The sequence below is a fragment of the Myotis davidii genome, unplaced genomic scaffold, assembly GCF_000327345.1.
Source record: "Myotis davidii unplaced genomic scaffold, ASM32734v1 scaffold370, whole genome shotgun sequence".
Taxonomy (NCBI): Eukaryota; Metazoa; Chordata; class Mammalia; order Chiroptera; family Vespertilionidae; genus Myotis; species Myotis davidii.
The window spans coordinates 7,996,332-8,011,520 of record NW_006288615.1 but is presented as its reverse complement, the minus strand read 5'-3'; the positions used below and the strand labels follow the sequence as shown (position 1 = coordinate 8,011,520).

The 15,189-nt window shown below is 60.6% G+C and overlaps 1 protein-coding gene across 6 annotated transcripts in view; it reads left to right on the top strand.

Moving 5' to 3' along the window:
- KIF1A (kinesin family member 1A) overlaps window positions 1–15,189 on the top strand; it is a 74,525-nt gene that overhangs the window by 55,860 nt on the left and 3,476 nt on the right. For 3 of the 6 annotated variants that reach the window (XM_015561934.1, XM_015561936.1, XM_015561935.1), the window contains exons 38-40: window positions 1,469–1,574; window positions 3,809–3,835; window positions 7,127–7,355. In XM_015561934.1, coding sequence (XP_015417420.1) covers window positions 1,469–1,574; window positions 3,809–3,835; window positions 7,127–7,331 — 338 coding nt within the window. In that variant the 3' untranslated portion in view covers window positions 7,332–7,355. Of the gene's footprint in view, window positions 1–1,468; window positions 1,575–1,979; window positions 2,106–3,808; window positions 3,995–7,126; window positions 7,356–7,836; window positions 7,852–8,415; window positions 8,540–9,326; window positions 9,461–10,183; window positions 10,246–10,624; window positions 10,771–11,222; window positions 11,424–11,878; window positions 11,957–12,374; window positions 12,500–13,414; window positions 13,568–13,992; window positions 14,186–14,912; window positions 15,032–15,189 lie in introns of those variants that run through there. The other 3 variants (XM_015561939.1, XM_015561937.1, XM_015561938.1) reach the window with 3 other exon arrangements.

Here is a 15,189-nt window from a genome sequence, read left to right as displayed (position 1 = left end):
GTGATGGTGAACCTTTTGAGCTCGGCGTGTCAGCATTTTGAAAAACCCTAAGTTAACTCTGGTGCCGTGTCACATACAGAAATTTTTTGATATTTGCAACCATAGTAAAACAAAGACTTATATTTTTGAGATTTTTTTATATAGTTAAATGCCATTTAACAAAGAAAAATCAACCAAAAAAATGAGTTCGCGTGTCATAGGTTTGCCATCACTGGACTATGCCATGGTGATGATTCCAAATATCTATTTAATCACTGTGTTAGCTTGCACCACATACTGGGTAGCTTAAAACAACAGAAATTTCTCCTCTTCACAGTTCTGGAGGCATAAATCCTAGACAGGGGGGCTGGCAGGTGGCCATACTCCCTCCCCTCCTGGCCTCTTGTAGGATCTGTAGACGCCTCGTTCCAATCCTTTGTCTTCTCGTGGATTCTTCTTACAGGGACAGTCAGATTGCATTCGGGCCCAGTGTTACCACATCTCAATCAATTACAGCTGCCAAACAGGGTCTTTTGCTTCCAGGAAAGTCACATTCTGTAGTGCCAGGGGTTAGCACTGCAGCATATATTCTGGGGGGACACAATGCAATTCATCCGGGACCTTAGCCGGGTTTCTTCCGTGACATCATGCTGTGAACTCTTTGTCTGCTAGCGATGTTTCCTCTGCCAACCTGTAAAGAACGTGTCTTCCCAGTTTTCATTCAAGGACACAAACTGTCCGTTCCCGTGTGTCAGCGTGAGGCCCCAGCCCTTGCCTGCCCTGAGCTGATGGCTCCTCTCAAAACCACGCCCAGGCGTGCCTGTGGCCGTGTCCCTGGGGCTCAGAGGGCTCTGAGGGCAAGGCAGCTGGGATGTGTCCATCCTTGAAGAAGCAGAAGGGTCAGTTTCACCGTCACTGCCGAAGCAAGAAGTGATCAGTGAGGCCCTCAGGCAGGATTCCAGACTCAGTGGCTCTGGCAGCTTCCACAGACAGAGCCGCCCCTCGAGTGCGTGCAGGCGGCAGCTTGGGGGGCTCTGTTGGAAAAGCCCCTTGCAGGAGCATTTGATGGCACAGGTTGTGTTTCTTCTCTCTCTCTCTCTTTTTTAAGTATAATGAGAAGAGGCAACATTTTGTCCTCATCTTGCTAAGATTTCCTTTCCAACAGGTAGGAAGCCTGAGCATTTTGGCCTGAGTGATTGGACTCTGTTAGGAGAGAGCAGACAGGGAAGAAGCGCAGAACTTAGACTGCAGGAGGAAAGATGGTAGAACCGTGCACTGACCTATAGCAGTGGGCCGGCTGCAGACCCTACATGGGTTTCCCTGTCCACCATGGGGTTACCTTTCGACAGATGCCCTGGTGGCCACACCGGGAGCCAGTTCCCTGCAGGCCTCAGTGCAGAAGCTCCGGCCCAGGCAGAGGTGTGAGCAGTTACCTAGTGCCCCCACCTGCCCACCTGAAAGTGACACGGACCTGTCATCTTTTCCGTAGGTCGCATCCGAAACACCCCAGAAACAGACGAGTCCCTGATTGACCCCAACATCTTATCTCTCAACATTCTCTCGTCTGGGTACATCCACCCGGCCCAGGATGACCGGTGAGTCCCCTTGGGCGGCAGGCTCTGCTACTGAGTCCCTGGAGATGAGTCCGTCTGGCTCGGGCCCCAGGGGTTGGGGTGTCAGCCTGTGGTACCCTTGGCTGGCCTGGACATGTTGGGTCCACCCACATGGGCTGGGGTGTCTGGTCCTGAAGCTTTGAGGCCTCCTGCCTGAGGGAATAGGAGCAGGGAGGGAGGCTTGTGGCCTCAAAGTCCCGTGGTGCATGTGTGAGCGTCTTTGTTCATCCGATCGCCTGGCAGGGACTGTGGGGCAGTTGTGGGAATGAGCTGGGTCCTGTCTGGGCAGTTGAGTGGGTGGGTGGGTGGTTACCATGGGTGGTGGGAGGACAAGCATCCCATATTTCCCCGACCTTGCTGCTGAGGCAGCTGTGTGACCTCTGGCAGGGGAACACCGACCAGGGGTCCTGGAGGCGGTTCAGGGGCGCACTGGGTTGGCGGCCCAGCATCCTGGGTGAAGGTGTGCCCACCGGTCACTCCTTGTCACTGGGCCATTCCTGTCAAGGCTCCCAGGTGATGGTCAAGATCTCACAGCTTAGGCTGTCCCGGCATTTGGCATAGTGGACTGGGTGTGGGGCACCTTGGGGACAAACCAGCCGGGGTGGGAGGGATGTGACGGGAGACGCTGGAGCCAGCTGGGGCTGGGGGTTCACGACTGACATTGCGGAGAGCGTCCTGGAGTCACTGGCGGGCATGGCTGGGTCTGAGGGGCTGCTGTCCAGGGCGGTGGGGAGGTGAGCGGGTGCTCCAGTCCCACACCAGCTGCTCCCAAGCCCTGCTCCTGCCTGACTCTCTGAGCTCGACCTGTGGGTGTCTCCATGGGCCCTTGAGGCTGTGAAGGTTGCATGTGCTCGCAGAGGGAGGTGGTGCGCACATTGTGGAAGCGCCCATGTCTGTGCGGACAGAGGGTCCTGGGGAGTTGCCTCCCACACCCTGAGAGGGGGGCTGTGAGGGACCGTCCCTCAGATGAGCAACTTGGGGATTGGGGATCAGGGACCCCAGCAGGGGCAGATGAGGCTCTAGTTCCAGCCCTGCCCTGGAACCTTTTAGAAGAAACTCACCTTGCACTCATATCCAGAGGAGGGAGGGGCTGGGGGCTGTTCTCATGTGAAGGTGACACCATGACAGGCAGGCTGGGGCTGCACCTGGGACGGTGAGGCGGACAGGGGGTGGGGTGGGCCTGTCACTGTGCGAATGCACCCCGGGACCTGGCGGTGAAGGCTAGGCGCCCACCCACACGGGGGCCGCCTGCACAGATGTGGGCTGCTGTGTCTGGGCCATGGGAACCGGGACCCCCACGGGAGGGCATGTGCCCCTGAAGAGGTCTGTGTGTCATGCTGAGCGATGCCTTGGACCTCAGCTTTCCCCCGACCTCTGGCAATTCCTAGATGCTTGGGGCAGGAAGGGAGTGGGGGGCAAAGGAAAGGGGTGGAGGGGGTGCCTCCCGGGCCTCCCAGCCCACACTGAGGGCTGTGTTGGTGGGTCTTCTTGCTGCTGGGGGCACCTCGGGGAGCCTCAGCCCTGGGCTAAGTCCCAGGGTAGCCTAGGAGGCTGCTGGACCTCAAGCCAGCAGGGCTTTGGCTAAAAGGTCCTTCCTGTCCCTGGAGGCCCCAGTCCCATTGCTGATGGGCTCTGGTCCTGCACCTGGAGGCTGTGGGAGTGAGGCAGCCCCAGCGCAGCTCTGGGGTCCATCAGCCCCGTGCCTGAAGTCAGGGCCCTGGTCCCAGGACAGGAAGGCGGCGTAGACCATCGCTGCTCTGGCTCCATGCTTGGCTTTGGCCCGCCTGGCCCCCCTCCCGCCCTGTCCTGGAAAAGCCTTGGGGACCCTCCTCAGCGGTGGCCCCAGGCAGGCACCATGCTCAGGCTTGGCCGGCCAGGCCAGCGGGCCCCTCCCTAGGGCCTTCTCCCGGGACCCTGGCTGACATCCTCGGAGCCCGTGGTGGATCCGGCTGCTCTCCCCGCTCAGATGCTGAGGCTCGGTGACCCCAACCCAGCTCAGGCTTCCGGTCTCGGGCTGCCCACGAGCTTTGCCACAGCCCCAGCCTCGCTGCTTGAGGCCCCACGCTTTGCAGCCTCCCTGGCTCAGAGTGGGCCTCCGGCTTGGTGGCTTCTCTCTGTGCAGCTCCCCTCCCTGCCGCTGCCCGATGTCCCTGCCCGCTGCCCCACCCCCCACGGCCCCAACGCCTCACTAACCTGTGACTGTTTGTGTTTTGCAGGCAGTTTCTTGATTCGGACATGCCTAGGTATCATTTTTCCCCTCGGTTTTCTTTCAGCATCTCCCTGCCCCCCCCCCCCAGCCCTGAGTTTTAATTTCCACTTCCTGGATTCCTTCTACACTTGCTCACCTCTCCCTCCTGTTTCTTCATCTTTTATTTCCTTAGAATATCTTTTTGATTTTTTAAACTTGCTTCTTCACCCTCCTGGCTGAATCCCTTCTGCCCCTTTCTCGGTTTTGGCTGCTTTGGTAGTTGGCTGCCCTCCCGTAGACAGTGGCTGGCTCCCGCTCCTCCCACCCCAAGCCTTGCCTACCCTGTACCCACCTGACCTTACCCTGCCGGAGGGCAGCGGGCGCTCTGCATGCAGGCTGGCTGGCCAGGCTCCCCAAAGGGTGACAGAAAAGAGGGAGGGAGTGAAGCCACCCGCCAGATCTCCACCTCTCCCCCTTCCACCCCTGAGTGTGAGCCCCTCACCTGGCTGTGGCCAGCACACACCCTTTAGGAAGTAAGTGGACAGTACAGCTGTGAAGGGCCCAGTAAATCTCTGGACTCGCTTGGGTGATCTCAGGTTCCTGGGCTGAGGACCTCCCATCCCCGCCGAACCCAGTCGAGGCCCCTGAGGCTGGACAGCCTCAGTCTGTTCTGAGCGAAGGGTCAAGGCTGTCACGTTCTGGGTCCTGGTGGGTTTGGCCAGAGTTCCATGAGGTGGTCCTGGGGGTCCCCTGTGGGTAGCCGAAGGCTTCCAGCTTGAATGTTTGGGCCTGTAAGCTACATGGGGGTTGAGGGTGGCACGGCTGGACCATCTGAGGCTGTGTCTCTGTTGGGTCCTGGCTGTGATGGTCTGGACAAATGGGTACTGTGAGTGGTTCCTGCGGGTGTGTCCCTGAGGGCGTGTACACACACCTGTTCAATGACAGAGGCTGCGACAAGCCCTTCTCTGGGAGCACTGGCTGGGTGAGGCAGTGACCTGCAGTGGTGGTGGCCGCACCGAGGAGGGGGCACAGGCCTTCTGGGCCTGGAGCAGGGGCCTGCCTGTCCCAGGCAGCCGGGAGGGTTTGCTGGAGGAGGCGGCCTGCTAGCTGGTCCTGGAGGTGGGCCAGGCCGGCGGAGGCGGCTGCATCCTGTCCTCAGAAGGCGCTGGTGGGAGCCCCCCGGCCCCGGTTCATCCCTGGAAGGGACCCAACGTGGGGGCTGGTTTCCTGATGAGTGGAAACTTCCTGCCCATCAGTATGATTGCACGGGGGTGTGGATATTCCGTTTAAGTTTGCATTTCCACAACCAGCTCAGCGCTCAGGCTGGTCCTAGACACCACCCCCCTCAAACATGGTGGCCCCAGAAAGGTTCTAGGTCAAGCATGTCAAACTCAAAGGCTAACACAGGCCAAATAAACAAGGTTAAGTTTATGTGGGCCGCAAAAAAAACAAACGCTTCAGTTTTCATAGAAACGTAGGTTTATTTTGATAGAGACATGCTGAATACAAAGGGCTGAAATAAATGAGTCATCGTTAACATAAAATAATAGAACATTTTAATAAAAATTAATATTTTTCTTGAACATTAACTTACCAGACACTGAATAACTAGACAAATTAGTAAGTGTAACGCTAATAAAACTATTTTTCTCGATCTCCGAAAGTGAAATATTTCCTGTTGTGCATACCAAACAAGTCAGTACAAGACTAATGATGTGGCAATGGGCTGCTAAAATATTCATTGCTAGTATTAGTGAGAGAAATGGTGCACCTGCACATAAGGGAAATGAATGCAACACGATTATAGTAATCAGTCATTAGTGAATGTTGTAGTTTATTATTAATAATTATGTATAACAGGATATTGTAAAAAGTAAGTGATGAAATTTTTATTAAAACGTCTCTTACGTACGTTATATTGTCTGGACCGCAAAAATATTCATTGTGGGCTGTATCGGCCCGTGGGCCGCGAGTTTGACATGCTTGCTCTAGGTAAAGTACAAACAGTGCCTTGTGCCTCATGAGTGGGGAGAGGGTCCCCATGGGATTGAGGTGGGGCCTGGGAGTCTGCATTTCTAACACATTCCCACAGTGTGCTGCTGCCGCAGGCCCGGGACCCCACGTCTGGGCCACACGGTTCTCCTGACATCAATATCTGGGGGATTAGCTGAATGGGTCGTGGGGCAGAGTGAGGGGTGCTGTGTGGAATGGGGCTCCCTCCTGGGTGACCTGGTGTCCAGAGAGGTCCTGAGAGGACCCTGTGCTGCTCGTGAGTGAGGGTCCTGGCATGGCCTCCTCAGCCTCCCAGCCGCATCCTCGTGGCCTCTCTGGGTCTGTGTTCCTGCCGTGTGACTGAAGGGCAGCTGTCCTTGGTTCCCATGCTGTGCCCTGCAATTCTGGGGCATCCCTTGTGGCTGTCACTCTGCCACCTGCCCCACCCTGCACACACCTGCGCCGTTGTTGACTCTCACTTGGGGCCTGGGGGAGACCCCCTCTGCAGAGGCCTCAGGAACTGGGGCTCAGGACGGGTGTCCAGAACCCTCCCTGCCTGGGCTCCAGGGTCTGGTATCCGTGGTACATGGAGACACTGATGGGGGGTCTGCAGGAGGTGGCATGGGGGCTGGGGCAGCATCATGGTTGTGCCAGATTGGACCCTGGTCCGGTTGGCCTTCTTGGCACCTGGGTGATGGGGCAGTAGAAGGCCCAGGAGGGCCTCTCCCACCACCCGCCCTGCCTGTGAGACCCAGCAGTCAGGTTTTTGGAGACATCCTAGGTCACCAGTGTCCGATCAGGACAAAGCCACGATCTAGCCACGAAGGGCCTCTCACCAGGAGCATCTCCGAGGGGCCTCGTGTCCAGTGGGCTTGCTTCCCACAGCCCCAGGCCCGGTTCCTGGGCGGCGAGGGGCGGGTCTCTAGTAATAATCTCAGTGATGCGAACGTGCGCCACCCAGGCCTCAGGCAGTGCGCTTGCTCGAGTAACAGCTCATGTCACCACCAGGCAGCTCTGAGGCAGGGAGACAGGTCTGCCAACAGGCCGAGGCCAGGTGGCTATGCCATGGCATTGGAGCTGGAGAGTCTGGGGACTGCAGGCGTGGCCCTACAGAGCCTGGGTGTTTGGGGCCCCCCAAGATGGACGGCGTCCCTAGGTCTTGGCCGCAGCTCCAGGAATACCCACCTGGTCCTGCAGGGGACAGACCCAGGCTCTCCCTGCAGACACTATGGGTGGTGCTTGGAGTGGTGTGTGGCCCATGTCCGTTAGCTTGTGCCGGGCGGGTGACAGTGCTTGTTCTGACATATGAATCTCTTCTGTGTGTGTACGTGTGTCCTGCCTGCCTCGCCTTTAGCGTTTCATTCGGAAATGATACTAGGTACAATCACTCTCTTCCGCACTCGCTTGGTCCTTCCTCCGCTGCTTTTCAATTTCCTTTCTCCTCTGATGTCTCCCCGCGCTCTCTGACCCTCTGTCGCCCGCTGTCCTCACATCCCTTCCCCTGGATCTTTGTCCTCAATGACCTATGTGACATGGCCCGGCCCCCTCCCACCGCTTAGCCCCGCGCCCCTGGGCGGTGCCACAGAGAGAAGGGCAGCGGAGGCACTGCCCATGCCCCTCGCGGCCTGGCTCCCCAGGCACCCTCCACACTCCTGGGCCTGTGCCACTGCCCGGCTGTTGTGTTGATGTGTTCCTCAGCTGTGTCTCTGTGAAGATGCTTGGATGGAAACCGGGCGAGGCAGGGGGCTGTGCAGTGCTGCCAGGGCCCACGGTGGCCACAGTGGGCACTGAGGCACATTCCCCACCTCCAATATGCGGGCACGACTCTAGGAGCTCTGCCGTCCATGGCTTGAGCTGCCCCCACCCGGGGAGGGGTTTGCCGGCCCCTGGCTCATGCTCTGCTCATTATCTTTCCGGGTTGGAGATGGAGGCAGAGGAGAGGCCTCAGCCTGCTCTGCCTGAGTGGAGAGTCTGGCCGCAGGGGCAGTGGCGCTGTCTGCACCTGGCTGCCCGGTTTCCACTCCCAGCATCCTCCCTGAGGGCCCTTCCTCTCCCAGGGGCGAGTCGGTCATGGAGGAGGTGGGCCCTGGAGGGTTTTGCAAACTGGGGCAGGTTCCTTAGGGTCCAAGGAGAGACCATGGCACCTCCTTACTCAGACCCAGGCTCCCGCCCTGTCCCCACCCTTGTAGTCGTTCCCCTCTTTCCTTGTCCCCACCCTCCCTGCTCTCAGCTTGAGAGCTGTGGGCTACCACATGCCACCCTTCGTCCACAGTGGAGGTGGCAGCTGGGCACACCCTGCTGGTGGCATCTGGAGCCCCCCCCTCCCCCCCCCAGTCCTGAGTAAGGAGGGGACTGTCTTTCTTGGACACTGCCCCCAGTCCTCCGGACCTGTGACCCCAGCGACACTCCCTGCGGGTCGCCACATGTCTCTGTCTGTCTGTCCGTCTGCATGTCCCCACCCCAGCCCGGTGTGGCGTGCATGTCGTTCTTACCTTCTCTCTGCTCCCCACCAGGACCTTCCCCCATACAGAGAGAAGATCTACATGACCGTCTCTGCTTACATTGAGGCAAGGCTCCTGTGCCCAGGCATGCCACCGAAATCACCTGTCCCCTGAGCCAGCGGTGCCTGCCCAGGGCAAGGAGGGCGAGCGCGCTCTGGACAAGCCCACACGACCCTGCTGTCTCCCCCAGTCCTCGCGACACCCACGCACCTCGAGCGGCCCCATACAGAGAGAAGATCTACATGACCGTCTCTGCTTACATTGAGGCAAGGCTCCTGTGCCCAGGCATGCCACCGAAATCACCTGTCCCCTGAGCCAGCGGTGCCTGCCCAGGGCAAGGAGGGCGAGCGCGCTCTGGACAAGCCCACACGACCCTGCTGTCTCCCCCAGTCCTCGCGACACCCACGCACCTCGAGCGGCAGTGCTGTCAGCCCACCCGCATCTCTACTGTGTGGGCTCTCGGTGTGGCCAGGTGGCACCTATGCTCCAGGCAGCTCAAAAACAGAAGCCTCCTCCCCATCCCCAGGGCCTGACGCGCAGGAGCAGGCTGGGAGCCTGGGCAAATCTAGTGGGTACGGTAGCCAGGAATCTGGAAGTTTAGGGTCAGTGTCGAGGGTGAGGGCATTGCCCCCGCTCAGAGCCTACTCCTCCATCTGTAATGGCTCTGCCCAGACAAGTCCCCAGTGCCCATCAGCTTTGTCAGAGCTATAGTTGAGCTTCAGGAACACAAAGAGCAGCTGCATATGACACCACACCTGCCACCGTGATGTGGTCTGTGGCGGGTTAGACGCACCGCGTGGGTACATTCTCACAGACGTGTTGTGCAGCGTGTCTTGGATCGATGGTGACCCTCGGGCCTCGGCAGCCCTGGTAGGCAGGGCCTGCTGCCTCTGCCGGGAGGTGCTCCAGCGAGGAGCAGGGACTCTCCACCCTGCTCCGGGGCCACGTGGGGCCCGGTGAGGCCTGGGCTGTGGTCAGTGCCGTGGCTCTTGCCCCCAGGAGGTTAGAAGGGCGTGTCCCTCTGCCTGAGCCCCTGCTTCCCTGTCCCTGCAGATGGAGAATTGTGCCCAGCCAGCCGTCATCACCAAGGACTTCTGCATGGTCTTCTACTCCCGAGACGCCAAGCTGCCCGCCTCGCGCTCCATCCGAAATCTGTTCGGCAGCGGGAGCCTGCGGTCCTCGGAGAGGTGAGCTGCTGGAGTGGGCTGGGCACCCTGGCCACCCAAAGACCGGACTGCTTAGGATGCTCGGGCACAGGCTGATGAGAGCCCAGCTTGTTCGCTTCTGGCTGGCCCCCTGCTCTCGGCCTTTCTCCTCACCCTGATGTTGGGGTTGTTGGAAGCCAGGGGGGCACGTGTGGGTCACCAATGGCATGTTGGGGAGCCACACTGCACCCCCCCACCAGGTGACCTTCTTTCCCGGGAGCCACAGGGTCTGGTGAGGGGACTCGGGATGGAGGCTGGCAGCACTTGAGAGTCAGACTCTAGAACCAGATGTGCCTCTCCCACTCCCACCGCTCCTTGCACTCTGGGGGGACAGTGCCAAGGCAGTGAGGTTCCCCACATGCTCTGTCCCGTGGGCCCCCCATGTCCAGGCCTCTCTGGGCACAGTGGGATGAGGAAGTGTGGGGGTCAGGACTCAGTGGCCTTGGGCTGGCCACGATCAGCCATCTGAGACGTCCACAAGAGGGTTGGTGGGTGCCCTGGAAGAATCAGCAGTCCCAGGGAAAAGGGGGTCTGAGATGGGGACTATCAGAGTAGGGCTGCAGTGTGGGGGTCTGGCACCCAGCTCCCCCTTTGAGGCCTCCTGCATGGGCAGGGCAGGTGCCCAATGTGCCTTTGATGGTGGTGAGAGTTGATTCCGGGCATCCCCGTGCTTAGTGACAGCATGTCTCCCTCTACCCCCAACAGCAACCGTGTAACTGGTGTCTATGACCTCAGCCTGTGTCATGTGGCCGATGCGGGCAGCCCAGGTAGGTGTCTGTCCTGCTCTCTGTGGCAAGCCGGGCGGGTGGAACTTAGTTGCGAGTCACCTGGGGTCCTCTGGGTCACTCCAGGTGACGTCAGCGAAGCTGCCAATTGAGGGGTTCCTTCCCTGTGAGAAGCACGGGCCTCTCCAAGGTTGTCCTGAGGGGCTGGAGGACAGGGAGGGGCGAGGCAGCAATGGGAAGGCTGGCAGAAGGGAGGGCATCTCAAGCTCTAACCCCCGTGGGACGGATGCTGTATGACTCTCCTTGGGCGAGCCCAGGGTGGCCCTGAGGGTGGACCAAGGGTTAGGGGAGGGGGAGCTGACCCAGGGCCCTGTCCCTGCACCCCCGGTGGGGACGTGGTCAGACAGGTGACCCTTTTCAGGGATGCAGCGGCGGCGCCGTCGGGTGCTGGACACGTCTGTGGCCTACGTGCGGGGTGAGGAGAACCTGGCGGGCTGGAGGCCCCGCAGTGACAGCCTTATCCTGGACCACCAGTGGGAGCTGGAGAAGCTGAGCCTGCTGCAGGAGGTGCGTCTGTGCCAGACCCCGGGGGTCCCAGGCCACCCCAGGACAGAGCGAGGGCACTCACACTGCTCTCACGGACCTAACTGCGGAGGGCTGTTGGCTTGCAGACAGAGACCAGGAATCGGGGTGGGCAAGGCCCTCTGTCGCTAAGTCAGGGGCCCAGTGACCAGCAGCTGTGGACAGCAGGCAGCAGAGGCCCGCACCCACCCCCTGGACCCTGCCGGATGCTCGTGTCGAGCGTCCATCTGCTCGGGGCTGGCACAGGCTGGGCAGGAGGCCAGGATGGAGGAGGGCAGCGTGTTGGCCGCAGGGCACGGGAGGGGCTGATTCCCCGTCAGCAGCGTGGCCCCAGGTCGCTTTGCTCTCCCAGGATCTGACCTGGGCTCTGGTGCTCTGCGGGCTGCCCTCCCTGCCCTTGCGTGCAGCAGGTGAGGCCGTACGTGCTCTCTGTGCAGGTGGAGAAGACCCGGCACTACCTGCTGCTGCGGGAGAAGCTGGAGACCACCCAGCGGCCCGGCCCCGAGACTCTGTCCCCGGCCTCCAGCGAGGACTCCGAGGCCCACAGCTTGTCCAGCGCCTCCTCCCCACTCTCGGCTGACGGCCGAGCGTCGCCCCCGGAAACTCCCAACGAGAGGCAGCGGGAGCTGGCCGTCAAGGTAGACAGCTGGGCAGTTGGGCGGGTGGGCAGCACGGCCATGACCCAGCCCTGGCAGAGCTCCAGTGACATGGCCCTGTCTGTGCTGGGTCCTGTCAGGGCCTGGAGCTGGGAGGATGAGGGGTCTATGGAGTCCCCTTGCCCACAGCCCCCACCGCACCCACTCTGGAATTTGGGAGCCTCCTCCCTGAGCAGTGGCATGTCCTCTCTTAAATACTGAAATCGATGGGGAGCTGATCACCCGAATCCCAGCCCATTTTGCGGTTGGGGCCACCGAGCTGGCCTTCGCCCAGTCCCAGTCCTGCCTGGGGAGGCTTCCCCAGCTTGCCCTGTCTTCTTAGAGGCCTGCAGGTGCTCCCACCTTGACCTGCAGTGCCGGGCACCTGGGCCAGTCTCTGTGCTGTTGGGGGCTGAGCCCTCGGCAGACTCCTGACTGGGTGTTTGCTGTCCCTGCAGTGTTTGCGCCTCCTCACGCACACGTTCAACAGAGAGTACACACACAGCCACGTCTGCATCAGCGCTAGCGAGAGCAAGGTGGGCACCGAGTCAGGCCCGGAGCCCCCACCTGGCTCATGGCTTCCACACCAGTATCCCATGGCATGCCAGCCACCCTGGGTCCTCACTCCCTGCCCCGCAGCCTGCCATGCTGGCCTCTCCCTCTGCCTGGGGGGGCCACTCCCCATGGTCCTCAGGGTGCATGTCCTAACGTCTGGCTCAGCCGCACCTTCCCCAGCACCACCCAGTGTGGTCCTCGATGCTCTTTGAAGCCCTACAGCCATGAGTCCCTGGTGGGGCTGGGAGGGGGTGGGAGGTACTGGCAGTGAGGGTGGGGGTGCCCTAAATGGGAGTTCAAATGCCAGCAAAGGTGCAGGAATCAGCCACTGCATCATGTCCCCACCACGAGGCTGTCCCCTCCCTGTGTCCCCTGAAAAAGCCTCTCTCTCCTCCACAGCTCTCTGAGATGTCCGTCACACTGCTGCAGGACACGTCCCTGTCCCCTCTGGGGGTGGCCACGCTCACTCCCTCCTCTACCTGCCCCTCTCTGGTCGAAGGGCGGTATGGAGCAGCCGACCTGAGGTGAGTGAGCCTTCAGGCTCCTGCACAGCTTCCCGCTCTGCAAGACGAGCGACGACGACGATAGCCATGACTCAGTCACAGAGGGCAGAGAAGGGGGCGCGGGTGGCCAAGTCACCTGGGGTAGCCAGACATCCAGGGCAGGCCTGGTGGCATGGGGTCTGCAGGCACTGCCCCCAGAGTCTGCCCTGTGCCCACCCCGCAGCCTGCTGTGAGCGTGATGTCCTAACCTTCTTTCTGAGGCCATGTTCTGCTGACGCGTACATTTAAAACCAGCCCTGAATAAATGCAGGAACAGGTCAAAATAGCACAAAACGAGACCCTTTTCATGGGGCGGCGCTCATAAAATGCTCAGTGAGAAAAACCTGAGCCCTTTCCTGCAGACAGGGACACATGGCGCTGGAGCCGTGCTGGGAAGAGACCCTCCCCACATACTGCTGACACCGCTTATGTCTGATCATCCAATTTTAAATCCCTTGGCGTTTCCTGAATTTCTTCTTAAAAACAAAAAGAAAAATGGTATTGAATCCTCTGGCTGTCATCCTGGGACAGGCCTCCTGGGCCACCAGGTGCAGTCAGTCATAGGGCCTGACGTGGGCCGTGGGCCAGACGGTCCCTAAGAGACTTGTATGTCTCTTTCAACTCGATTTGGGGGATGACGAGTGGCTACAGCCACCTTTATGGGGTGAAGGGGGAGGGGCAGAGAGCACCACGGGAGAGAGGTGTGGAGCCCCTCACAGCTGACCCCTCCCCACAGTGTCCAGCACAATCCTGGAATCGGGTGGGCCAGACTGTGGGTGTGGCCGTCAGACAGCCAGAGGTGCCACAGCGGCTCTGAGAGCATGAGGCCCCATCAGGAGCCTGGGAAGGGTGGTTCTGGGCCCAGTGATGGGCGGCAGCGTCCCTCCTCTCCCCCAGGAGCCTGCAGCCCAGCTCCCGGCCGGCCAGCCCGGAGCCCGAGAATGTGCCAGAGGCTGATTCCAAGAAGATCCCCTCCCCTGCTCGGGCCACGGAATCGGACAAGGAGCCCCAGCGCCCGCTGGTTCCCGACATCCAGGAGGTCCGGGTCAGGTGAGCAGGTCACCGGCCAGCCTTGCCCCCTGACCTAGAGCTGGGGGAGGTCAGAGCAGGGCCCTGGTGGTGATGTGTCTGCGAATGACCGGTGTGGCCACCATGCACATGTCCTGAGCTCACCACTGTTGGTGGGTGTGGTCGTGGGTCACGGTGTGACAGGCCAGGGCAGCCGCAGCCTTCCTACGCTTTACCATCTTCCAGCTGGGGACCGAGGCTCAGAGACAGGTGGGTGGTTCTGGTCTCAGGCCTCCCAGGTTGGGGTCTTGCCAGGTCCCCAGGTGCCTCTGTCCTGGCTCCTCCTCTCGGAGGCCCACTGGCGGCACGGCTGGGGACCTGGCTCATGGTGGACATGAACCTCCAAGCTGGGGCCTCCCACTGGCTGCCAGGAGGGTGTGGACGAGCACACGTTCCTGTTCCCACAGCCCCATCGTCTCCAAGAAGGGCTACCTGCACTTCCTGGAGCCGCACACGGCCGGCTGGGCCAAGCGCTACGTGGTGGTGCGGCGGCCCTACGCCTACATGTACAACAATGACAAGGACACTGTAGAGAGGTTTGTGCTCAACCTCTCCACTGCCCAGGTGGAGTACAGCGAGGACCAGCAGGCCATGCTCAAGGTGCGGACACGGAATTGGGATGGGCAGGCCCTGGGCTGGCAGGACACAGTGCGTCCCAGGCAGGGAAGGAGAAGGCAGGAGCCGGGGCAGCTACCACCCATGGGGTTCATTGTCCCGGTGGCAACCAGTGATGGTGATGGGACAAGCATTAACCTTCTCCCATCCCAGGGCCAACAACCCTGTCCCCTCCTGAGGATGCCCATGGTGGGGTGGGCCGAGCCACACAGGCCAGCAGTGCTGTGGGCCCAGGAGTCCAGCCCTCTGCCCCCCAGCCTTGCCCTGCTCCTCTGAGCAAGCGCAGCTATGGATTTGGGTGCTGGGAGCCCCGACTCCTTCCCTGGGCCACTACAGTGGCACTAGGTGATTTTTGATTCCCTGGGGTGGGGATGGGAACTCAAACCTTGATGCCAAGGGTTCAAGCTTAAAAAGAAGGGATGCCAGGATTACGGGGCCCAGTGGACATATCTGGACCACAGCTGTGCCAGGGGCCCGGGGGAAGGAGCCTTGGTCTGTGAGGTGGGGACACAGAGCAGTGGCAAGGGGCCCTGGGGGCATGAGAATAGAGGGGTGTCCTGCAGAACCTTCCGGGCTAGGCCATGCGCTCTGCAGAGTTCACATAGCCCTGTCAGCGCCCCCATCCTGTGGGTCTCCCCTCTTGCTCCCTCCTCCCTGGCTGAGTGCTGACCCCAGGGAGGGGCGGTGCCTCTCACAGCGCGGTGCTTTGCAGACGCCCCACACGTTCGCCGTGTGCACGGAGCACCGCGGCATCCTGCTGCAGGCCAGTAGCGACAAGGACATGCACGACTGGCTGTACGCGTTCAACCCGCTCCTGGCCGGGACCATACGGTAGGGCCACCTCAGGCTGGATTGGGTGTTTCCACCTCCGCTGGGACGAGGGAGGGTGCAGGCCTGGGGGCATCCGCAGGGGCGTCGGTGTTCATGTTTGCCCTTGCTGCTCACGGAGTGGATAAACTCCCCAAATTTTCAAGCTTCACCTGCCACCA